This window comes from Mercenaria mercenaria, chromosome 6, assembly GCF_021730395.1.
Source record: "Mercenaria mercenaria strain notata chromosome 6, MADL_Memer_1, whole genome shotgun sequence".
Classification (NCBI taxonomy): domain Eukaryota; kingdom Metazoa; phylum Mollusca; class Bivalvia; order Venerida; family Veneridae; genus Mercenaria; species Mercenaria mercenaria.
In genome coordinates, this window is record NC_069366.1 from 55,839,830 (window position 1) to 55,867,201 (window position 27,372).

Sequence of the window (27,372 nt, forward strand, 5' to 3'; positions counted from 1 at the left end):
TTCTGTGAAGATAAGAATGTCATAAGGCTGTGCTTCTATTTCGAGAATGTCAATTTTAGGCCTGAGACTTTGAATATTTAGATGCATAACAGAAAGACCGCTTTGCATTATCTCATATGTTACAATCTGAGCTGGTGCACTAAGACAAAGTTAGTTTAAAGGTTGTGCTCTCCGTGTGCACAAGGGTGTCAAGTTTAGTTTAAACAATACTGTATTTGTACCTCAGTAGGTGATTACGTGATCGTTCAAATAACTATCAAAATAACATATTTAGCATTACTTTAATGTATGACAGCAAAAATTATGAATTTTACATATTTCATTTACATGAATGCACATCATTATTTTATTCAACTTAATTTATAAATAAAATACAACTTAAATAAATGACTACATTTTAAAGGTAATAAATTAATCCTACACTGTATATCCTGGCTAGATTCTGTACATTGTCCTGTTATTTTCTTTGACAGATATCCGCTCGAGATCATATGCATCTGCAAATACAAACTAGAATGTATATCAAACCCATGTCTAGTGTAAAGGTACTTCCCTCAATGCTAAGTATTTTTCAATGCAGCTTAATTTTAATTGTCAAAAAATATTCTCTCGCACGAATGGCATCGCACTGTTGTTAAATCATTATTTTCTACTAGTAACTGTCTCCTACATCTTTCTAGTATATATTGTCAATGATACGGTCCCTATCAGGATTAAGCTGATAGTTACTAAAATCTTTGGTGAAAATCAAGTTTTTCTCCTTTTCCGGTACTGTCTAGTGACACAAGTGTTTCAGTTGGCAAGCAACCCTGGAGAAAGATAATGCCAGCTGAGTAAATACATTCACCATTTCAAATAATGTTTGGGATTTTTTCCAGCTGTTCTTCTGTTGTAATATCGATCTTCCCCTGGCACACGTATGCATACTCTAGACACATATCCCGCACAAAATCCACCATGTGTCTATTATCATACAACTGTCGTTGCCTTAAAAACTCTTTCTGTTCATTATAACTATCACCTGTTATGCTTTTTTTGGTAACCGTCCGCCTCCGATTTTTTTATATAATAAATGGTATGTCAGTGTGCGCAGTGCCGATACGAAGTTACACTGAGACGAAGTACAGGATGATAAACTGTGAAAGACTTCTTTAGTACGTACTTTCTTACGTACAGTGCTCTAGTATGAATTTCTAGCAATCTGCACGAAAATGTCTTATGCATACAGGAAAATTACTGTACTGATGATGCTAATTTTCATCACTACATTCAGTACTGCCGTCAAGCTGGGACAAATGGCATTGTCGTCGTCGATATCATCCAGATCAGGTTTCAGAAGTTCAGTGCCGAGGACACACGGCTATTTAAAAATTCTCTTGAAATAATAAAATAAGCAGTGCTACGATTCAGGTATATACGAGATTTCTAGCAATTTACATTAAAGTATCTTTCTAACCTCTATTAAAATATCCACTGTAGTAGGGCGAATACTGGACTAGAAAATTACTGTTAATACTCTACACGTCATCGTCTGAGCTGGGATCATCTGCATCAGGTTGAAAAACAGTGCCGAGAAAAGGTTTGCTTTCATTACATTTCCCCCAAGATCCGATATCATTTGGTATGACAAGTGTTTCATTTGGTAAGCAATCTAAGTAAAAGGCAAATGTCAGGTGACCCCACTTTTTATATCGACTGTTGCCTTCGCACGAGCCATCCCATGCAATGGTTGAAAATGTTTTCCAATTGTACCTGCCCTGCTCTGGTGATGTTAAGATCGTCTCTCTGTCTTGCAGATTATCGTTCCAAGTAAATATTCCATCATCTGTCCTCGTCGCAACACGTGGATGGTCACCGAAGAAACCTTCTGGAGCTATAACATAGGCGTGCATAACTTCTCGTCTGTATACATATGTTCCCAGAATAGATATACGGGCTTTTCCATTACAGCAAGTTTCATATTCCTGGATTATTTTATCAAAATCAACGGTAAATACTTCCGTCCCATATCGCGACCGACCTGGTAAGAATAGGTCACCGCGTTCTTGTTGTGGTCCTCTTTTCTCGGCAATTTCTGCGAGTGTTTCATCATTAATGAAAACAGAAAACCAGCTGAATCTTGCATTTATATTACTATCATACTGCTTTTTGTTGCCTTTAAACTGTACATTGTTTCCATCACCAACTATTATTATCTTGTTATCTTCCGTAACAGCTTTCTGCACTTTTGTGAATGGTATGTTAAAATGCTCAAGTCCGCGATATTCCGCAGGTGTCCAGATCCCTTTTGGACAACATATTTCTTCGCCGCTAATGCCCTGTGTCCTGATGAGTCTACGAGGTACTGGACCCTCTGCCATGTTTTGTATCAGCTGTAGTTGCTGAAAAATACAACAGACAAAATTTTAAGTTGTTAGGTACAGCGACACAACGTCAAGTGCTGAAAGACGAATATATTATAAGCCAGTAACTATAAAAGAAATCGTTGATTAAGGTCCATTTCATTGTTACCATTCTGCCATTTTTGTATCACTGCTACACTTGCTGAAAAAGTGAAAACTGAAAGATCAGTTGTATGGTACGCCAGACACGGGGTCGATTAAACCAACGATTATTTGGCATTATTCATAAATCGATTAAATTAATGATTATCATATATTCAAAAGTAATCAATCAATAAATAATCGATACAGTCTAGTTTACCAAATGCATTTGTTTCAAAAGTCTTGTTGCTCAACCAACAAGAAACTGACGACTATAATCCGAATACCTATTTCTATATTCAGTCAGCGTTGTATAACTTTTATTTTGTTCTTCTTTAAAACCCCACGAGGAAATCTACGAGGGGTGATCAGAAAGAACACGGAAATGGCCTGTAACATTTCATATTACAGAATTTGTACAAAGACATCATTACAATTTCTCATAGTAAATTCTTCCCGATTCACCGTGATTCCCTTTATGGTGCACGAGCCCGTCACGTGACATGATGTCTGTTGTGCTTATATTTTATTTATAGCTTGCTTCGTACGAAAATCTTTTGTCTAGAATATTAGTTTAATTTACAATAAAATTAATGTTGTTATTTTGGCTTGTGTTTACTATTTTACACGGGTTATGTTAGGTTTTGAATGTATATAATGCGTGTTTATTTTTTCAAAGTAAATCACTCCGGGGATGAGGGGATGAGCTATCAAGATACAAAAAGTTCTCCGTGACGATTTGATAAAAGACATTGTGTCTGAAATCATTCGTCCATCACCTCTGAAATGTCATGTAGGGAAGTTGGCAGTTACTTGCGGAGAACAGGTTAGTCCAATAACAGTAACACTGGTTTAGGTTAACTGCCCGCCGTTACATGACCGAAATACTGTTGAAAAACGGCATTAAACCCAAAACAAACAAACAAAAAGTAATCGTTAAAGTCTGGCCGTATACGCCGCACTCAAAGCGCACAACCACCCCAAAAGCTAAAGAAATATTTAACGAGGTTATCATCATCATCATCATCATCATTATCATCATCACCGTCATAATCTAAATTGTTACACTAAACCATGTTTATAACAAAAAATACTAAAATGCTACAGTTAAATTTGCAACACACCATTATTTCACATTTCATGCTTTAAATATTATTATTATTATTATTATTATTATTATTATCATGTTAATCATCGTTATCATCAACAACAACAACGACAACAACACCATCAGCATCATCATCATCAGTATCATTAGCTTTTTATAACAAATAGGCCCTAACAAAAATACTTGAAATGCAACAGTTAAATTTGCAACACACCATAGCAGTGACAATTTTACAACAAACAGAAACAGATATATGAATGGACGAATTTCATGACTTACATATACACAATCTTCTTTTAAATATTCATGTTGAAATGATGCAGATTATACATCGTGCTTTATTCTGTTCGCAATTTCGAATTAGATCTAGTTTCCTAATCTACTTGTTATTTGTTTTACAGTCCACCTTAGAAAAATAATTTGTATAAAAACGTTACCAATTTAAGTAGCACAAAATATCATACATCACATTGACTACCTGTAACTTGTGAATGCTCTTAATTAATATTTGCAAACATGTACATGTACACAAATATTCCCACATCTATTATTAGAAAAATATTAATAGAAATGACGACCGAATTCTATTTATAGAGAATTGTATCAGCGGTACTATAGATAGAGTTTATATTGTACTATTTTATTGACCTGTCAAAACATGTTTCTGGCTTTCAGGTTAATCTTATCAAGGCGTGAACAGAATATAATGAAAGCCGGGGAACATGTTTTGACAGGTCAAATCAATCTGACTAAAGTACTTGATCTTCTAAACGAAGATCTGAGAACGACCCATTCACATTCGTCTTCTGTATATTTTGGATTTCCAATATTGCTATTTTTATTTTCGCAAATCTATTTTTGTTTGAACCAACCAGACAACTTGTTCGAATGTCAAAGAGTAAGAAAAATTTGCAATTAATCCAGGGCTCGAACCCGGGACCTCTCATTTACAAAGCAAGTGCCCTACCGACTGAGCTAACCGGCTATCTGACATCTTTCAACATAAAAATTGTTGATATCAAAACCCACGGCTTTTAAAGCTTGCAGGATATTGTAAGGTAGCTTTTGATTGGCTAGCGGAAGGGTTGTCAGAACGAGGCCATGAATAGCTCGTTGTCAGATCCTATGCGTAGCGTAATAGGAGATGTACTTTAGTCAGATTGAGGTCAAATAAATTGTACAATATAAACGGAATTCTTCGTGAAAAAGAAACCGTGTAAAATAGTAAAAAATTATTATTAAGTAATATGTACTTTTTTAATACCTAGTTATTTTTTAATAAGGTACCTATGGATTAGCAAAACTAGTTCGGTTATATTATTTTATAGTTTTTGTAAAAGCACTGATGTTGATATGACTGTGCAATAATCTCTTATATTTCCAACATGGAACGGCGTAGTACATTTGTAATTGTAAATATATATAGCTGTTTATTTGTTGTATGTATTACGATGAGAATAAAAGATTACACTATCCTGATGGACTTATATAAGTTAAAGAAATATATAACGAGGTTATCATCATCATCATCATCATCATCACCGTCAAAACCTAAATTGTTAGACACAGCCACGTTTATAACAAAAAATACTAAATTTTAAACACACCATAACAGTGACAATTTCACAACCTACAGAAACATATCTATAAATATACGCATTTCATGCTTTAATAGTATCATTATTATTATTATTATTATTATTGTCATCATCATGATAATAATCGTGATCATCATCATCAACAACAATAACACCATCAGCATCAGCATCATTATTATCTTTTTATAACAAAAAAAAAATACTTCAAACAAAACAGACAACATAATAGTGACAATTTCACAACAAACAGAAGAAACAGATCTATAAATATACGCATTTCATGACTTACATATATATAGAATCTTATAAATATTCGTGTCGCTCTAGTTTCCTAATTCACCGGTTATTTGTTTCAGAGTCCGCCTTAGAAAAAGAATTTTGCCCTACAAGTATAAACAACGTTACCAATTAGCACAAAATATCATACATCACCTTCACTAATTGACAACTCGAATGGTCAAAATTAATATTTGCGTGTACATATATAGTGGACGCAAATTGACCCCGATGGTTGACCTTTGTATTATAACACATAATGAGGCACAACCTATTATTGAAAAGGAGTGTACGTAAAACGCTCCATCTCTTTGCATTCATAAATTAAAGAGTAAGCGCTTGAATTCAAGTACTTGTTTTGTTAAGTTATAAATAGAGAAATAGGTTCGAGCCTTGTGAGGGATTTTTTTTATTTATTTTATCCCTTTCAGCTTTTCTTCTGTTTTTAGTCTTTTGCTATTTCATTTTTATTATATTTTGTGTTTTTATTTTTCTGATGGTTGTCATTCCAACGCCCGTAGCCTCTGTTGCCATTTTAGTAAAGGCTCGATTTGAAGTATCTTTTTCAAAATATTTAGTAACATTTGAAATGATTTTTCGGGCATCTAAGGAAAAGCCATTTTCAAGTGACAGTAATGTACAATAACGCTACTTATGTATACACAGCATTGTGCATGTCAAGGAAATTTTGTTTAAAACAAGCAAAGTCAATGAATTGGTATACCCCGCCGAAAGGGTTTGTGGTGAGGAATGGCAAAAAATGTACCCGGCAAAAAGTTAAGGATGTTAGTAAGAAGCAAATAATTTCATTAGTCAAAATCAATTACACAGAAAATGAATGGGGGGGGGGGGGGGGGGGCAGCGGGGTGACCGGGTGAGGGTACAAAACTTCACATGTTAATTATAAATATTGATGGGAAATTAAAAATGAAAAAATGGGGGAGGGGGGGGGGGCGGATGCATAATCGTGGTGGTGGGCATGACTGAGTGGAGAGTGAGGTGGGGGAACGGTACAACTTTGTATGTTGATAAAATATTCATGGAAGATTTGAAAAAAAAAAAGGAATGATTTCTTTTTGGGGGAAGGAGGGGGAGAGGGTGTGACCAAGGCAAGGTGGTGACCAGGTGTGGGTACACAACTTCACATGTTTATAATAAATGTTCATGGAAAAGAATGAAAGAAGTTTAATGAAATTCTACCAATTGGTTGGTTTGTTATGTACAAATCTGTGGATTTTTTAACAATTAAAGGGCAATAACTCCAAGGGAAACTGAATCCAAAATAAAAAAAAATAAAAAAATTGACGGGCATCATTCATCGCAGTATGCTGGTTCATGTTTATTTCAGGTTTTATGAATTTCTATCTGATAGTTACTGAGAAATGGCTGTAGACGGACATTTTTGGGCATTTTTCATTAAATCATGGGCAATAACTTTAAGGGAAATTGACCAATCCAAAAGAAACTTGACGGGCATCATCGCAGTATGTTGGTTCATCTTTATTTCTAAGTTCATGAAATTCTACCAGCTAGTTACAGAGAAATGGCTGTAGACGGACATTTTTGGGCATTTTTCATTAAATCATGGGCCATAACTCTAAGGGAAATTGACCAATCCAAAAGAAACTTGACAGGCATCATCGCAGTATGTTGGTTCATGTTTATTTCAAGTTTCATGAAATTCTACCAGCTAGTTACTGAGAAATGGCTGTGGACGGACGCACTGACGGATGAACAACGCCATTTCAATACCCCACTCCCGATTTCATCGGCGGGGGATAAAAAAACACGAGCTGCGCGAGAAAATGGAAATATAAATTTGTGTCAGTATAAATGGAAAGTTTTAACTGATCAAAGTAAGTATACATACTTTGATACTGCACTGTATACAAACTAAGTCCATGTAAATATACACGGCTACCCTAACCACCCTTATTTCTACAATGAAATAATCGATATGAATAATCAGCCTAAGGTCAACCGTCGCGGTCAAGTTGCGAATACTATAAATATATATACAAATATTCCCACATCTATTATTAGAAAAATATTAATAGAAATGACGGCCGAATTCTATTTATAGAGAATTGTATCACTTAGGACAGACTCCCTACACTAGTTCAATCGCCATCCAGTGGTATTCCCACATCTATTATTAGAAACATATTAATAGAATAACGGCCGAATTCTATTTATAGAGAATTGTATCACTTAAGACAGACTCCACTAGATAGTTAATTCTTTTTCCAACGGCGGTACTCCTGTAATGACCCATATTTTGAATTATGTCTGAACTGTGTCTCTATGTTTGTTTACTTTATATTTCATAATATATATAGCTACATGGTTGTTTCTTCATGCTTTAGGGGTGGCTGCGGGCTTTGTGTGCGGCATATCCTGATGGACTTAAATATTTACTTTTAGGACAGACTCCGCTAATTCATTTTCCATAGAGTTAGGAGTAACTGAAAATGGATAGATGTATGTAGCCTACAAAAGTCGCTCTTCAAAACCGAGGTACTTGCAATATGGACGCTTCCAGTTTCGAAGTTGCGACTTCGGTATAGGCCGATGGTAGACAAGCTTACTGTCGCTGAGTGGCTGCTTTTTAATTTCTAACATTTGCAGCCACCGCTGACCTGTCACAATATAAAAACAAACTGTATGCGTCGGATAAGTTCGACTAGTTCCTCCTTAGACTTTTCCTCCCAAGAGTGGCAAGACTTTTCACATTTATGAATAAGAATATAGAACAGCGTGGGAAAACCCAGGTAATAAGATTACAACAATTGCATGATTTCCATGAATAAAGTAGTCCGGCTTTATGAATGAAATACTATTGGTATAAATAGTGTCTATACTTAACCACACATCATTTAGTGATAGGTGTTAGACCTAATGCGGGAGAAGGATTTAACATGACGTTCTGTTGTTCTCTACGGGTTAGTAACCTACACTTACACAACGTCATTTTAATTTGTTAGTTTTTATTTATTTATTTATTTATTTATTTATAAGTCTTTCCTTCTCCCAGTCAGAAAATAAAATGATTTTTGGAATTACTTTAACTTCAGCAGGTAAATTGAAATACGTAAAATGATATTAAAAAAGTTTATGAAAGTTCTGCTAATTCGCCAATGTAATGCATTTTTGTCAACCAATTATTTGTTTGGAGTTTTTTTTATCTTTTAATGCACAACTTCACACTTCGGTTGCATGTTTATAAAATATTTTTCATGATAAACTTAGTTTCGGACTCTGCATTTACGGTTTCGTCGTGGTCGTGGTCGTGGTCGTTATCATCATCATCACCATCATCATCATCATCTAACAGCAATAATTAAAATGATTATCTTCTTTTTTCACTCCTCCCTGTGAAGTACTGGGCCGTGAATGTATCTTGTAGATGAAAACATGACGATCGTAATTCAAAGGTCAAAATATACAATATTTAAAAAAAGAAGTATACATTTGCTACTTGACGCAGGTATTGTCTATTTTCCGTAAGTATTGACCTGGCACTCATTTTTCTTCACCAGTATTTTCGGGGGTTTCCATTATTTTACCTAATACTTGTATCCTAAAATAACCAATATAAATAACCAATGGCACGGTGGCATAGTGGTAGCTGTCTGACTGCCACGCACGATACCACGAGTTCAAAATCACCTCAGACCATTTTTTTAATTCAATGTAATGTTATTATCGATGTTACTTTTACTCTTACATTATCTGCGTAACACATTTTACGAAATCTGGTGGTTTTGTCTTGAAGATCTAGTATTAATTTTCAGGAAACACGGGTGATAAATACTTCGTCTTTTTATCTAAGGTACTTTTAAATATGCTTTATTCATTTTCCATAACGTTTATAGACCATAAGGTTTGATCAGATAAATATGGCAATATTTCTACCGATAAAATTTGGGGGGAAATGGTCAGTACACAGGAGTTGAACCAAAAATGCAGTTCAGCAGCTAAACGTTTTGTCGGCCCAGCTATTTGCACATGTGACATTGTGAAAATTATAAAGAAATATATACGCAATATTGATATCGCTATTTAACTTCAGACACTGAGAATTAATTTACGGAAAATATACGGAATATTCTTGAGTGTCAGGTCTAGCATGGCATTAAATAAACATTACAGTTTGAACTCATCTAACGTTCTTTTCACGTGCTCAGGTATGGTATGATACCTGTGCACGAGCGCAGGTATGGTATGATACTTGTGCACGTGCGCAGGTTTGGTAAGTAGGTATTCATTTTGGTTATTAACCCGCAGAGAACAAAAGAACAGTTGTGTAAGTCAGTTACTTACCTCTTAGATCGGTGTTCATGAAATGAAAATACCCGCGCTCGTGCGCGCTCTCGGTGTCACGATTCGCACGAGCGCGGGTATTTTCATTTCATGAACACCTCCTACTCGGTTAGTAACCTACACTTATTTATTCGCTCTGTGGAATGCATAAGTGTAAGAAAGGTAAGAGACAGCACATAAAATAGCCCTGTGGTCAGTAATATAGCGCAGTTAAGACTTTTTGATTTGTTAAAAATATTAAAACGCCTACTTTTTCACCAAAATGTGAATTCATTATAAAAATAAAACACACTTGATCAACCATACAGACTTTCGAGCAAATATAATATTTAAAATATTACTTATTTTCACGTGTATAACATTTTAACACAACCTTTCACTGGCTCTCTGTTTACATTGCCGGTAATATGGCGCACAAGGACGTAGTCATGTGCAATCACAGGCACGGGTCCAGCGTATATTTTTTGTTTAATATCAAAAACCCCTTTTTCACACAAATATACTTTTTATATGTTAGTAAATGAAAAAAAAATCGATGACCAAAAATCCAGTCACAGTATCATATACATTCACTGGTCAGTGGTTAGAAATCAACTTACTGATGCTCTAAAGGCATAACCCCCTCATTTGTATTCATTTTTTTTTGACACAAAGTCTCTCTTAATATAAAAAAAAATCCCGGAAAAAAAAATTCTACCTACTCTAATTTTTTTAGCATGTTACCGGAAACAAAGAATTGTTTAGGCCGTAGAAGATACAGAGCGGACACGAAATGGAAGGCTCAAACCTTTGACCTTGAGTTGTGGCCTTGACCTTAAGTCAACACGACTGACACGTAAGTTCTGCACATCGTCTTGATGAGGTGATCATTTGACCCAAGTTTCATGAAATTCCTTCAAGGGGTTTAGGAGATAGAGAACGGACAAAAATGTTAAAGACAGACGGAAAACAGAAGGACGGAAGTACGGACGGAGACCATTCGTTTAACCTCTACCACTATATGTTATGTTATGTTATAATTATTTACACAAAATTAATGAGTCACTTGCCCATTTCAATTAAAAGTCATTTTTAATCCCCCACCACGAGGGGAGTGGGGGCGGGAAGGTGGGGGGAGGGTTTATAGGAATGGTCTCCGTACATCCCTCCGTCTTCCTAACTGTCTTTCGGATTTGTTGGATTTAAATAATGTAATGCAACTCGTCCTTCAATACTGTCAAGTGCGAATCCTGTTGGCTGTTTTTTTCTTCTTGTCCATAAAGATACTAACAGCGATGCTGGTATTTCAGTGGAGATTCCAACTTTCTGAACTCCTGTGGCTGGTTCTCCAGTTGGTATATGATCAGACCTTTGTCCTACTGACCTCAAAAACAATAGGGGTCATCTGCCAGACAGGATCAATCTCCCTATCTAGTTTCGTGATCCTAGGCCTAAGCGTTTTCAACTTATCGTCCGGAAACTGTTAAACTGTTCCAGGTCACTGTGACCTTGACCTTGAACCTACTGACCTCAAAATCAAAAAGGGTCATCTGCTGGTCATGATCAACCTCCCTATCAAGTTTCATGATCCTAGGCCAAGTGTTCTCAGATATTTGGAAACGGTTTAACTGTTCCGGGTCACTGTGACCTTGATATTTGACCTTAATGACCTCAGTATCAATAGAGGTCATCTGCTGGTCATGACCAACTTCCTTATTAAGTTTTGTGATCTTAGGTCCAAGCATTCTAAAGTAATCCTCTGGAAACAATTTAACTGTTCCAGGTTACTGTGACCTTGACCTTTAACCTACTGACCTAAAAATCAATAGGGGTCATCTGCTTGTCATCAACTTTCATGATCCTAGGCCCAAGTGTTCTCGAGTTATCATCCGGGAACGGATTGGTTTATGGACCGACTGACATACTGACCGACCGACATCTGCCAAACAATATACCCCTCCTTCGAAGAGGGGCATAATAAGTCTGTGTAAAACAAGGGGCCGCCCGGTTTTAGGCTATATTGGCCCCACAGTCATGACTTGAACAATCTTGGTAGAAAACCACTAGACCACACCACATACCAAATATCTGGGCCATAAGGTTTCTTAAAAAGAGTATTTTTAAAAGGTGTTTCCCTATATAAACCAATGTAAAAAAACTGTTGACCCCGGGGCGCAGTCAATTTTGACACCAGGGTCATGATTTGAACAAACCTGATTGCTGACCACTAGGCAATACTAAATACCAAATATCTTAGCTCTGGGCCTTATGGTTTGAGACAAGAATTTCCCTATACAAATCTGTTTAAAACATGTGCCCCCGGGGCGTGGCCAGTTTTAACCCCTGGGGAATTACTTGAGCAGTCTTGGTAAAGGACTACTACACGATGCTACATACTAAATATCAAAGCCCTGGGTCATGTGGTTTTGTACAAGAAGATTTTCTAAGTTTTCCCTATATAAGTCTACATAAACCATGTGACCCCTAGGGCAGGGCCATTTTTGACCCTAGGAGGATAATTTGAACAATCTTGGAGGACCACTTGATGATGCTACATACAAAATAGCAAAGCCGTAGGCCCTGTGGTTTTGGACAAGGAGATTTTAGAACATTTTCCATATACAAGTCTATATAAACCATTTGATCCCCAAGGGCGGGGCCATATTTGACCTTAGGGGGATAATTTGAACAATCTTGGTAGAGGACCTTTAGATAATGCTACATACTAAATATCAAAGCCCTAGGCCATGTGGTTTTGTACAATATTTTCCCTATATAAGTCTATATAAACAATGTGACCCCCAAGGGCAGGGCCATGTTTGACCCTCAGGGGATAATTTGAAAAATCTTGGTAGAGAACCACTAGATACATACCAAATATCTAGGACCTGTGATTTTGGACAAGAAGATTTTCCTTTTGGTTGCCATGGCAACCAGAGTTCTGTATGGAATTCGATTCTTTTAACAATTTGTATGAAGACCATGCAAGGAACATCCCTGTGAAGTTTCATCAAAATTGGCCTGGTGGTTTAGGAGAAGATAGTGTGGATGGACAACGGATGGACAGACATAACATGGACGGAGAACGATCACTATAGCTCACCCTGAGCTAACAAGAGGGCCATGACAACCCTAATTCGCTCATCCCAGTACATACAAAAATATTTCCTTTGCTCCTTACGATTTGACCTGGTGACCTAGTTTTTACACTAACGTGACCCAATTTGGAAACTGCAACAAATTTATGAAGACAAACATTCTGACTAGATTTCATAAAGGTCACAGGAAATGTGACTTTTAGAGTATAATTAAGTTTTCTATGGTTGGACATTCATTTAATGGCCTAGTTCTTGATCTCAGCTGACCCCTTTCCTGTTTTAAGGTAAATTGTATGCAGAAAAACATTCTGACCAGGTTTCATATTGATCAATGAGTAAACAAAGCTTATTGAGTGTAAGCATAGTTTATCACTGATTTGAACTTTATCTAACTAAAACAAATTTCCTGGTCAGGTTTTATACAGTTCAAGCAGAAAATGTGGTCTATTGAGTATAAATAAGATTTTGTAAGAAATGGCTTAATAACCTACTTTCAACCTAAGCTGACCAAGTTTCAGACTTTGTTTCATAAATTATAGGTAGAATGTGTGATAGTGTTTCCTATGATTTTACCAAGTTGTCAAGTTTTTGACCAATCCAATCAAAATTTTGTTTCGATCAAATTTGTCAAAATTGTGAACAAAACAATTGTGGATGAAGAACGCTGAATAGCCCACTTACAGTTCTGAACCAATTGTTCAGATGATCTAATAAAGCCTTATTGTAGCCATTTGTACTAAAGTGTAACGTTATCCGCTTACAAATTTTGATCCACTCTTCAGTATCCTTCTATCTGAGTGGTCAAATCACACTTTTATAAGTATATATACTTCAGCTGTTAGTTAAAAAAAAAACAACATTGAGAACGAAATGGGTCTTAGTTGCTCACCTGAGAGGGCCCATGTACAATCGACCTTGCTACTGAGTATTAAGTTTGGTGATTTTCCATTAAGCAATTCATTAAAAGTTATTTAAAGGTGTTTCAATATTTTTTGCTGTAAAAGTAAAAGTCCTTGAAAGCAGCTACACAAAATCATTTGCACAAATTTGAGACAACCTTACAAAGATCACAGTAGACCAAGTTTGGTGAAGATCTGTCAAGTGGTTCATGAGAAGAAGTCATTTAAATACTTTTTATTTTAGTTCTGGCAACCCCTAAAAGTGGCCAAGCTGAATAATTTGCAAAAAAAACTGATATAGGCCCATGCCAGGATGATACTGACCAAGTTCAGTGTAATTCCTACCAGTTGATTCAAAGTAGATGTTCAAATTAAAACCTTGACACAGAACGATTGACGAGGGACACTGGATCATCCTAAATGTATACTAATAGCTCGTTCTGAAAAAATTATTGAAACAAGACTTTATTCAAATGAACCATTGGTACCAGAATAATACAAAGAAATCAGAGCAGTGCAAAGTATTCACTACCGATTGCCACTGAAGGGAGAAAACTGTAACACAACTACTTAAAACATTTCTTCCAATGATGTTTAATAGCCTTAGTATTATGCAATATTTATCATGTGATCCAATACACTGCAGACAATACATCATTACAAAATATATTTAATATAGGTTAGTGTTTATTAGCAAGCATTTATTTAATAAATTCAATTTGATAAATGCTTACTAATAAATACTAACCTATTTAGTGTTTGAAATTATTTTTTCTTTACAAATTTAAGTTCCACCTACAGTATGTGACTTACCGGATTAATAAACGACTGGAAGTAAATGTTGATTTACCAAAATAAATTTCCCTATAATTTGAAAAATACTGCAATGCCACTGGACAAAAAATAATTTCAAACACTAATAGGTTATTAGATTTGTATCGAGAAATATGCATGTGTTCTGCAGTGGACTTTATGAGCGCAATATTATTCCGCGAAAGATCAAGTGCAGATTTCTTGATGCAAATCTAATAATCTTTTTATTACATACGTATCTCCACTTAAAATTATTATATAAATGATATAAATTTGTTGTTAAGCCGAGTAAAATAGAAAATATCATTGTTAAAGAACTTTTTAACGTGACGGCGTACATGAAACTGATGTCACACACCCAATATGAAATCTGAACGTCAATATGGAAAATTAATGACGTTTCAGGTTCCATTGAAACTAAACGGGGTTTTAAAATGAGTATGTAATAAGTAGTCTTTATTGCATAGATTGATCCCATAAGTTAAACCTGAGAAAATACTGTTACATCCATGACATTTCCAGCTACTAGCCTGCTGCAAAACTGCCTCATACAAACAAGGTAAGTTTGTTAAAAATATCTTCTCAAAATATACATATCTTGGTTAAAATAGGAAATAAGTCCTTAACTTTCATCTGAGAAGCTAAAATTGAACTGTTTACTAACTGATTGAGATACCAAGAAATTAACGTCATGAATTGAGAACAAAATGATCATAAAAGTAACAAGAAATATTTATCTATTCTCTATGTTACTTTTTAAGAGATAGGCCTCGAAATTAAGAAAGATTTTTGTTTGTTACTAATTATTTCAAATGAAGCTAAAAATCAACAACAACAATAATGTGATCTATGGAGTTTTAGGCAATACTAGAATAAAATCTATTTGCTTTTTATATAAAAAAAAAACATGTACCGGTATGTAGTAAGTCTGTAAAAGAGCTACAAAAGCTATCTACTCCATACTTACATCACATAATTAAATTTTCAAAGGTATACTAGTGCAAAATTTCATACCTGAAAATAAGAACATTCTCTATATGCAGTTTATGTAAACATAAAATTAACATGCTTATGCAAATTAACACTACTAAGCATAAGGTTTAAAATACTACACTTAATACATATTCAGCTAAACAGTATGTGTATTAGCACTAAAAAACTAGAAGGTTTTTTTAACAAAAGAACTTACTTTATCACGTGTTTGAATTGTCCCGGAAGTGAAATAAAGCCATGACATAAATTCAATAATATACTAGTGTAATAAAGCTTTGACCGAATTTACTTGGTAAATATTAGGTAATGAAAGAATAAATTTTAATGTTTCAAAAGGAAAAATTACATGTAATAAAAAGAATATTACATTTGTGTCTTTCCCAATTGAATTAATTAAACTTGTTAAATAAATTGATAAAATGCTCGACAGAACCTCGCATTTTATTACCGTATTTTATTCAACTCGTTTAATAAATTCAATATGAAAAGACACTCATATAATATCCTCTATATATGACATTTACTTGTAAATGCAGTTCTACATACAGAAATTGAAAATATCAATACTGTAAAATCATTTAATTTTGTGGGAATGAAATTTATGGTTTTGACCAAAATTTGACCAATTATTTCTTCAGGATATGAATTTTTAAGAGATAAAATGAACAGGGATTTAATCTGTTTGTCGGGATTCATAAGGATTTAGTTTTAAAGGTATAATTATTAGATCCAAATTCCACATTTAAAACATGAACAATTACTTCATAATACTGTTTATGTAAACATAAAACTAACAAATTTATGTGTATTAACAGTACTATGCATTAGGTTAAAAATAGTACACACTGTATACATGTATGGATAAACACAGTATAAATGTGTACTACCACTAAAAAAACCTGACTGTTTTTTAACAATCAACTGTTACTGCATGACATTTAATTATGAATAAAGCACTATATGCAAACTTAATTTATATGTTTAGTGAAGTTAAATTCATTTGATGAAGAATTTATACATCTGAAGAAAATATCGGATGTGTAGGCTGATCCTGGTCTGCACTGGATGCAAGGCAGAAACACTTGCCGCAAGCAGGCTAAGGGTTAAAGAGATTTAATATCACTGATTCATGCAATTACAAAATCATGAAAAGTATTCCCCCACAAATATTAATGATTTGATGATACATGAAAAAAAGAGCTAGTAAAATTTTTCAGGCTGTACAGATTACTTCCATCATTAACCCTTATCATGCTGGACACAACTGATTCTGCCTTTGCGACCAGTGTAGATCTTGATCAGCCTGCACATCTGTGCAGTCTGATCAAGATCTGCACTGTTGGCCATTCCATCAGTGTCTTTTTGGTAAGCACCCATTTTAACAGTCAATGGTACTGTCCAAATCGAAAGATGGACAAGTTCATTATAGAAATTTAGCAGGGTAATGGTTAGACATATGCTGATATAATGTAAGCAAAATCATTCTTACACAGATATGAGAAATATATGAGCGTCACTATGAGAAAACCAATATAGTGCATTTGTGACCAGCATGGATCCAGACCAGCCTGCGCATCCATGCAGTCTGATCAGGACCCATGCTGGTTGCTTTCAAAGCCTATTGCAATTAGAGAATCCATTAGCGAACAGCATGTATCCTGACTAAACTGTGCGGATGCGCAGGCTGGTCTGGCTCCATGCTGGTCGCAAATGCACTATGTTGGTTTTCTCATGGTGTGGCTCAAATTATGCAGAGAGAAATAATTACACAAGCTGGGACTAACAGAGATGTCACAAGCATGATGTTTTTTAAACAAAAACATTAAGAAACAATTTAATATACCTACATCTTATGCTACACATAAACATTTGAAAAAGTTACATCATACAAAATGAATAACATTATTACAATTGAATAAATTGACATGATAGACACTTTTTCCATTGCATTTGTATCTATTTATCTTTATATGCCAATGTAGTCTTTGTTAGCACAGGCAATATCTACAGAATATGCATGTACAGGCTATCACATGAACATGCAACAGAAAAAAAATCTCCTTTGTTCATTTTGTACTACCAGATAATAAAGCTAGTCTACCTATCACATGTTTAAAGTCGTGGAAGTGAAATAAAGCCATTACATAATTTTGGTTTGACACTAGTGTAATAAAGCTTTGATGCTGATTTTACTTAAAGTATTGTATGTCTGTCGAATAGACTTGTTCTATAAAAGGTAAAGAAGGAAGAAATTTTGATGTGATAAAAAGAATATTACATTTCCGCACTGAATTTATTAAACTTGTTGAATAAAATGATAAAATGCTCAGCAGTGCCTTGTATTTTATTACTTTATTCAACTCGCCTGATGAATTCAATATGAAAAGACACTCATGTAACAGCCTCTATTTATTATATATACAATATACAACCTTTTTTTTATTTCACTAAATCTTCTATTCAGTTTTCATCAAGTAGAAAACATAACACAAGTAAAAATATTTGCATAAATCTTTCATATCACATACCAGTAACCATTATTGACCCCCAGTACCATATTTGAGCAATATCACATACATGTACCAGTAACCATTACTGCCCACTGTACCAACGGCCAATAGTTTTGACTATTGACTGGCTAGCCATTAAGTGTTTTATTGCATGATCTCAGAAAAAATCTATTTTTGCAGTTTTATTCTTAACTTTTCGACTTAGTAGCCCATTAAACATGTGAGCTGCACCATGAGAAAACCAACATAGTGCGTTTGCGACCAGCATGGATCCAGACCAGACTGCACAGATCAGGATCCATGCTGTGTGCTAATGGTTTCTCTAAATGCAATAGGCTTTGAAAGCAAACAGCATGGATCCTGACCAGACTGCGCAGACTGGTCTGGATCCATGCTGGTCGCAAATGCACTATGTTGGTTTTCTCATGGGGCAGCTCACATGTGGTGAATATAGATGTCATATAGCACAACCTATGGGCCAGTGATTTATAAAAGGAGTCACATAAAAATACCCATTATTGACCCCTTCTTCAGCACTGTCGTTCTACAGCAAGTTCCTTTCAACTTTCATCAAGCTGATATTTTACTGTTTCCATATTTATAACATCTTTATGCCTTTCCATAGTGAAGCTGTCAACTTCCACAGTGAAGCTGTCAACTGTAGTTAGCCGATATATTACAACTTATTCCACTTTCAGCAAATTTCTGTCACATCAACTATTCATTATTACACATATATACCCCATACCACAGCTGTTGAGTATACACCTTCTTACAGCAACTTTGAATTGCTTACCAAATTTCATTATTTATAAGTTTTTATAACAAACTTCACAGGTTGCACATCTCTGTCATATCACATTTCCATGAAATACTTATTTACCCATACCAAACTTGTTCAATATATGATTCTCAACAACTTTCGGTCAACTTTCAGTAAGTAGATATATCGTTGCATATTTTAATGTTTCTGTAGCCCGGCCTCATCTTCAAACATCATCTAATACTGCTTCCTTGTTGAGGTACCAGTACAGTATAAAATACAATCCCACCACTGCACAAAGTCCTGTTAAAACTATGAGAACTGTGTCCTGTAAAAAGAACAAGGTTTCATTACATTACAGTTCACCATTGTATACTATATTCCTTTGGTATGATCAAACTTTTTGTTAACTTGCACAACCTTATAAATGATGTTTTATTGTAAATGGCACCAAAAAGGGCAGCAAAATTTTTTTGAACTTGCAGTATTTTGAGCCTTTTTCACTCACTTCCCAACAAGATATTCACAGTGGTTTCGGCCCATATATGCTTTAAAAATTCTCAAACTGCCATTATTTTCGAATTATACTTGGTATTTTGTTTTTATTGTAACTTTAATATTCTGAACTAAACTGGCATCATATTGAGTCAAAATCGCAATATTTAATATTCTATGGTTCAAAATGGCTAAATCTTACAACAGAATGTATCCCCTTCATTGGTGATGATTTCAAAACTGTTTTAAGTATCTGAACATATCAGAGGTTACTTTTTATCATCTTTTAGGTGTTTTAGAAAAATTGTATTACGAGATTAAAGACATAATTTACATTACTGTCCTTCAAAGAAATGAGTAGGTTATAATTTTCTGCACAAAATAAGCCATTAACCTTTAGCCTGCTGGCAGCAAGTGATTCTGCCTTTGCGACCAGTGCAGACCAACTTAGATCAGCCTGCACATCCGTGGAGTCTGATCATGGTCTGCACTGTTCGCTGTTCAATCAGTAAATTTTCAGTAAACACCCTATCAAATGATAAATGGTACTGCCCAAATTGAATGATGGACTATTCCATTATAGAAATTCAGCAGGGTAAGGGTTAAATAACCAAAGAAGGTTCTAATTCTGATAAAATTAAAAGTTACACTCTAAAATTTTCTTTCACAAAAAATGGCTCTTCAAAAATTCAACCTATATTATTCTGATATAATTATATTAAGTCTATGGACAAGTAAGAAAAACATGTGAAATACTGTAAAAACAGAAAGTTTTGTGAGGGTTTAATTTCTGCTAAATTCGCGAGGCCCTACAGCTTGCGAAAATAAATCCTCGAGTGAATATTTACCATAAGTATAATACAAATTAAAATAGGAAGCCATTTTAACAATTTCGCGAATATCAAACCTCGCAAACAGACTCAAAATTTTAAATTCGTGACATTCTGACCCAGCGAAAATATGTGCTTTTACAGTATTATAGATAAAACTGTAAGCTCAACCTTCACTGGGGTGGACGACTTCTTTAAATCATGAGCAGCTTTTGTTGACTTTAAACTTTTCTTTGCTTTCTTATAGTCCTGCTTTCCTGTAAATAGAAATAATCAAATACTTAACCCCTTACCCTGCTAAATTTCTATGATGAACTTGTCCATCTTTCAATTTGGACAGTACCATTAACTGTTAAAAGGGGTGCTTACCCAAAAGCTACAGACTGAATGGCGAACAGTGCAGATCATGATCAGACTGCACGGATGTACAGGCTGATCATGATCTACACTGGTTGCAAAGGCAGAATAAATGGTGTCTAGCATGATAAGGGTTAATAATATTTATACATAATACTGTCAAAGAGATTATTCGCGGAAAAAAAAAATATGTGTCAGATTTATTTTGGCTCGTTTAAAATCATATCGACACCTTGGTTTAAAATCACATTGACACAGGTAACTTTTCCAGCTTTTGACGGTGGAAGAAATCCCCAGGAGCCCCTACTGGCATTGTCAGACAAAGGGAGGCACTTGGGTAGACCCGCTGACCATCGTTTAGCCAGTTTGGTGGCTTCCTCACATGAAGAATTCAATATATATAATAAATCTTCGTCTTACACTTACTAATGTCTGTAGTCAAGGAAACAAGAGCCTGAAAAGAGCACAAAGACTAAAACACCTGTCTCAACATGTCTGGTTACCATGGTTTCATGAACATTTCCCCCTCTACATGTTTTATTTGATATGAGGCCTTAAAAAAATGTTTCCGGTAACATGCTCAAAAAATTAGGGTAGGTAGGTGGGTAATTTTTTTTTTTATTATTAGTTGTGGGACTTTTCGGAAATTATTTTTGTGTCAAAAAATTAATACAAGTAAGGGGGTTATGCCTTTAGAGCATCAGTTAGTTGATTTCTAACATCACTGACCATGTTTAAAGCATAACAGTGCAGTTTTGCAACATTTTGTTAAAAAGTGAAAAAAAAAAGTCTCCAAGGCCATAAAAAGCATTTAGGGTTGGGCCAAAAATTTAGGGTAGGTGAGGATACCGGAAACAATCAATGTTTTTTTTAGGCAAGAATGTAACACCAACTTCCAATAATAGTCAGTCACTATGCTCTTTCCCTACTAGATTTCACTTGATAGTCTCTACCCTATACTTTAGTGTTACTTTTTTACAAAATGTATGTCTTTGCATCTCCTCAATAATATTAGATGAGCCGCACCATGAGAAAACCAACATAGTGCGTTTGCAACCAGCATGGATCCAGACCAGCCTGCGCATCCACGCAGTCTGGTCAGGATCCATGCTGTTCGCTTTCAAAGCCTATTGCAATTAGAGAAACTGTTAGCGAATAGCATGCGCAGGCTGGTCTGGATCCATGCTGGTCGCAAACGCACTATGATGGTTTTGATTTAAACATATTTTATTTCAAACATATGTGCATATTACATTTTACAATTTACAATATCAATATTATACATGTTGAAAAGGATAAGATCCGAAAGCTAAGCTTATAAAGGTCTTCTCCTATTATGGTTTTCTCATGGTGTGGCTCAAATGTGTAATAAGAAGACTTACCTATCTGTTTTCTATACTGATCCACAGGACTTCCATGTATCCCTGCTGCATCTTTTCTACCCATTTTTATCTAGAATACATAATGAAAAACATTGTACACAATCCTGGCTTTTACATTCCTATGCTTTTTAAACATGGAGAAATATAGTAGAAAACAAGAGCACCGCAATGCAAAGCAATATACACCCGAAGGTATGACCTTTGGCCCCTAAGTGTGACCTTGACCTTGAAGCAAGCCATCAAAATCATGTGCTCTGCAAGTCATCTTGATCTGTTGAACATATGTGCCACACACCCTATTACCTGATGTCCACCACGCCGAGGGATGCGGCTGCCACAGAGGTCAGAAATCAATTACGATGAGTAGTGGTGTTAGTTTTCTGAGCTGTATTTTTTCATTTCGACTTTCCATGAAAATATTCTGGTGCAAGCATACGTGTAAATGCCTTAACCCTCGGCATGGTGGACATCAGGTAATAGGGTGTGTGCCAAGTTTCTTTAATATTTTCTTCAATTACTTGAAAAACATTTGCGCAATACACTATTATAGTTATATCGCCAATAGCGGATCATAGCCAATAGTGGATCACACAATTATAAGGCATAACATTTTAGCAAAAATTGAGAAGGAATCGAAAACTGAAGCTTACTTCATGCAGGGGAACATTTTATTTATTCACAGCTAAACTATGATATTAATGTTCCCACAGCATGTACCCTTAATCACTGAAAGACTTTTTCAAGTGATTTTGATGATCTCGATTTCCGACCTCGTTAGAAAATGAAAGTAAACATTGGTAAAAAAATCTCTTTTGTATTAGTTTTAGTATCTGAATTTGGTATCATTTTATGATATATATATATATATATATATATATATATATATATTATTGGGGTATTTTTCTAAGATAGTCTTCTGGGGTCTTATTGATAGAATTTCAGACTCCAGCGGTACGTTTGATGTCAAAATATTTCCATTTTGGTTCAATAGTATTCTTCGTGTAAGTATATGACATACATTATTTTAAAGAATTCATAATCACAAGAAAAGGGCAAGTTTAACTGATTATGAAGCTGGACTGGGCAACTCAGGTAAGCATTGTAGCCTTGTAGCCCATCGTCCTCTTGTTACAGTTTTATTTTCACTTTACATAAACAAGAACACAATTCTTTAGAGAATATTAAGTAAATCATTCTTTCATTCATTTAAACATTCCATTACGGTTAAAAATCTAAAATGTTTTTAACCCTATGCAGAAAGATTAGCTGACAAATGCCAGTGTCAGATTTTGAGAGGTATTTTCCATTTTGAGACAATCCCCAGTTTTTCAAAACATGTGACCTGATCATGGCGAAAGTGATCTGCTACTGGCTTACAGCATAGCGTGAAATGACGACAAAATACTTCTTAGTTTAAGTTGATTTCTGGTAAACTGTTTACGGTCATGGAGAGGAACAATTAATCCCCAAGTTGGTCATGTTTCAAACCGATGAATTATGAATACACATTAACATGCATTAAAAGTTTTCTTAGTGATCCGCTACACAAAGGTCAGGAACCCCCCACTCACCCCACTCCTGCCAAAGTTTAGTGAATATTTTGTAGCATTTTAACACGTACTGCACATAGGTGGGGATCATAAAACGCATTTTTTTACAATTTCAGCCTGTTTTAAAAAGCATTTTTCACCATCAATGCTCCTACATAAGAAGACTTGCAACTGTGTAATGGTCACTAGGAAACAATAGCTGATTAAACTTCTAAATTAACACCTACCCATGAATGCATGGTATCAATCAACATATCTGTTACCATTCTGTCAAATGACACCACTCCTGACAACTGACATTTGGATTCCGACAAGAAATCAATAACTTATAAATCGATCAAATTCAATTTTATGGAAAACGTCCCTGCGAATTGATCTCTGCTTTGTACTGCACATATTGAAATCGGACCAAAATTGCATGGGCTTTTGTCATAGGAAGTGATTATCCAGTATAAATATAGTCGTAAGCGTATTAATTTTGGTACTCGGTTAATGACACGCAAGATATAAGATGGGCAAGTGTTCCCAGTGTCAGTTTCACAGCTGCAAGTCCAAGTTTAGATAGTCCTGTCACAAATATAAAACAATCTAAATGTCGAATTATTTTGACTGTTTCAGTGTTCGAAATTCACGGTAGTCCGACAGCCCGTGGCTACCAAATTTCAGCTCGGGCTACCGATTTTCCACAGGTACAAGCCCGACTGGGCTACCGAATTTTCCTCATTTGTTTAAAAAAAACATGCTAATTAATCGAGTACTGCATCGTGATTTTCCAGACTGAGAAACGCTTATGGAATTATTGGTTTTTGCACTCTTACATGTTGACAATCAAACACAGTGTCAAAGACGTAACCGCAGCTCTAATTGGCTGAACACAATCACCTCTAGCGTAACGGATAATTTGATTAGCTTTCACACTTCTCGCGAAAATCTCACAAGTACCTGCAGTAGGTGGAGCTTAAATTATGCTATCAGCGTGTGTGTAATGTGTATTCAGCACTCCGTATTACATCTTCCAAATTGTCAACAGTCCGAGTTGCAGTAATTGGCGAGTGCGGATCCTAAAAAATCGGGCATAACAGTTTAGATTTCGTTTGGCAAGGAGTGTCATGTCCGATGCTTTTGGATTCTGACGATGCTGATCTGGACTGGAGTATTTCGAGTTAAAATTTTTCAAAAACATGGCAAACATATACTGTATGTCTTTTTTATTACTTCAAACATGCATAGAGATGTCTGTAAAACAAAATGTTATATGGTGCAAAAATTATGTATTTTAAGGTGTTAAAGTTCGGGCTAGTGAAATTGGTGTTGGGCTTGGAAATTTTTTAATCTGGTAGCCCGAACGGGCTATTGGATTCAAATCTGAATTTCGTACACTGCTGTTTCCAGATACTGAAACCCGCAATGCTGACAATGATGTTGCATTCTGAAGTGGTTAGATAAGTTTTATCTTATGTTTTCGCTTTAACTGGATCCGTACCCCTAGACACTTTCAATGATAAAATGATAGAGGTGTGGTCCGCTGTCACTTTGGTTTGGATACTTTTTGGAAGTCTAAATTATGCAGGGCCCACGCTGTCGTTCGCCACTCGAGCCATTTGGCGAATCTGCGATGAAAGTGGCGAAGAAAAATCGCGAGTGGCGAAAATGAAAAAAATCTTCGTAATTTGGACAGCCATTTTGTTTCAGACGTTCTAAATAGTAACCTCCGAGAAATTATGTTAAAAAACAGTCGACTGGTTCCGATAATTTTACCTTATAAAATAAACTTATTTCGGGATAGTACTACCCAGTCTGCGTTCACTTTACATATAACAATGTGTAATAAACATCTTGACACGCGAGAAGATGCAATTTGCAATCAGTTAGCAACCAATTATCGGGTTAAAATAATCTTTTTGTTTTGTTGTCATTACGGCAGATTAAATGATTGATGCCTTTAATTTCCACGGATCAAATAATTAATAAATAAATCGGCAAAATAATGAATGGTTTGATGAACTTTTTAACGTTGTCGCCACCGTCAGACAGTATCTTAGTCACAGGCACGGGTCCAGTGTATTTTTTGTTTAATATAAAAATCCTTTTTTTTTTCACACAAATATACTTTTTATATGTTAGTCAAATGAAAAAAAAAATGATGACAAAAAATCCGGTCACAATATCATACACGACACTGTGACCGGATTTTTGTCATTTTTTTTTCATTTGACTAACATATAGAAAGCATATTTGTGTGAAAAAAGGTTGTTTTTTATATTAAACAAAAAAAAAAAATACACTGGAACCGTGTCTGTGATCTTAGTAAGTAATTAGTAAAGGTGTTTGCCATGTTTTCTGAATGTCTTTAAAAGTTAGGAATGGATTTAAAATGTAATCCTGTATCAGTTACCAACACAGAAGGTAATAGGTAAGGGTACATTTCTCGGAAACACAGCCCCCGGGCCATGCATTTACATAGTAGGCCCACAACAAAAAGAAGCTGTAATGGAAAAATTTTTCAGACAGGTTGCTTCAAACATCCAACAACATTTTTTAAAATACAAAATTTGCTTTAGAGGTATACCCACTTTCATTCAAAAGTCCTCCTATATAGGTAGAATATCACCATTTGCTTATGGGAAGTAACAAAAATTTTCAACGCACCGTGGGAAGGGAAACCTCTCCAGCACCCTCCCTACCGTTCCCGAGAAAAAGGTGGCTCCAACTTTTTTCAGCCCAGTGTGGGCCCTGTTATGACAGTATCTAGCACACCAGACAAACTGTGTTCAATATTGACATGTGGATTTAATTACGATGTTTATTTTGAAACACTTCGTAAATTAAATTTTTCATGACATATTGTAAACAGAAAGAAATTTAAAAAGAAAGAAAATTGTTTATACTTACGAAAGTTTGTGAGAGTTCTTCGCCCTTGCCACGGTTAAACCGGTGTAATCGTTTTTCTTATATTTTGTGACGATTGACACGGGTCTGCCTTAAGGCATGAAGGAATAAGGTCAGTAATTCGGTCGAAAATGTGCTCCCGTGGTGTAGTCGAAAGAAGTCCATAATAAATAGATCCTAATTTTCCCATTTTCTGCGTAAATTCGTGTAGAACGAGTGCTTTCATCACACTTTTTCGCTACTAGAATACATTCTGCATGAAATGGGACGGTTTTCATGTTCATACAACCCACATGGCAAGTTTTGCAGATCGAAACCGGAAGTAGGTGTTTATTGCGCGGAGGAGAGCAAATATGCGCCATTTTTAGGGTAGCAGACCACAACTGACTGGCATTTCACTAGGAACTATTCAACCCCCTATTTTCTTTTCATTTTTTCGTTAGTTTGTGATAGAACTTTCATGAAAAATTGGTGTAGGAAAAAGTGATGTTCTCTAAAGATACGTAAAGACGACATGAAGTTGTCGTTTTTTATATGAAACAAAGAAGGATTTGAATTACTGACCTTTAACCTATAAGAGCTGAAATAAGACTATTCTCGAGACACAACGCAATTAGTCTTTATAGCCATAAATCGGTTGTATATGATATAAAGAGTGTTTCCAGTGCAAAATAATAATGAAATTCGACATTTTATTGAATTATTTGACCTTATTTTATGTATATGCGCCTATTTCAGCAGCGATTTCTGGGATTAAAAGGCCATACTTTGTCTCCCAGAATGTCAGAAAATGCACAAAAATGCATCCTTCTGGGTCTTATTCATGACGGAATGAATGATATTTCAAAATCCCAGTGAAAAATGATGCAAAAGAGTGGAACATTTACCAAAATATACAATAAAAGTCCATAAGTCCAAAATTTAGCCCTTTAAATGGGTAGGGGGTGGCTTCTATTAAATGTCTATATTTCTCTAAAATCTCGAAATTTCACAATGAAACTTGGCAATATGTTTGGTATTACATCT

At 35.3% G+C, this 27,372-nt stretch overlaps 2 protein-coding genes across 2 annotated transcripts; both read right to left on the minus strand.

The window, feature by feature from the left end:
- Nucleotides 1–267: 267 nt before the first annotated feature.
- Nucleotides 268–5,651, minus strand: LOC128557758 (uncharacterized). The gene is made up of 2 exons (XM_053545971.1): nucleotides 5,479–5,651; nucleotides 268–2,381 (listed from the first exon to the last, which is right to left on the minus strand). Exon 2 carries the CDS (start codon nucleotides 2,358–2,360, stop codon nucleotides 1,518–1,520), a length of 843 nt encoding a protein of 280 aa, XP_053401946.1. The 5' UTR covers nucleotides 2,361–2,381; nucleotides 5,479–5,651; the 3' UTR covers nucleotides 268–1,517.
- Nucleotides 5,652–16,531: 10,880 nt separating this feature from the next.
- Nucleotides 16,532–26,390, minus strand: LOC128557759 (triple QxxK/R motif-containing protein-like). Its single transcript, XM_053545972.1, has 4 exons — nucleotides 26,350–26,390; nucleotides 21,908–21,977; nucleotides 20,340–20,425; nucleotides 16,532–19,171 (listed from the first exon to the last, which is right to left on the minus strand). Exons 2-4 carry the CDS (start codon nucleotides 21,969–21,971, stop codon nucleotides 19,070–19,072), a joined length of 252 nt encoding a protein of 83 aa, XP_053401947.1. The 5' UTR covers nucleotides 21,972–21,977; nucleotides 26,350–26,390; the 3' UTR covers nucleotides 16,532–19,069.
- Between the last annotated feature and the right edge of the window lie 982 nt (nucleotides 26,391–27,372).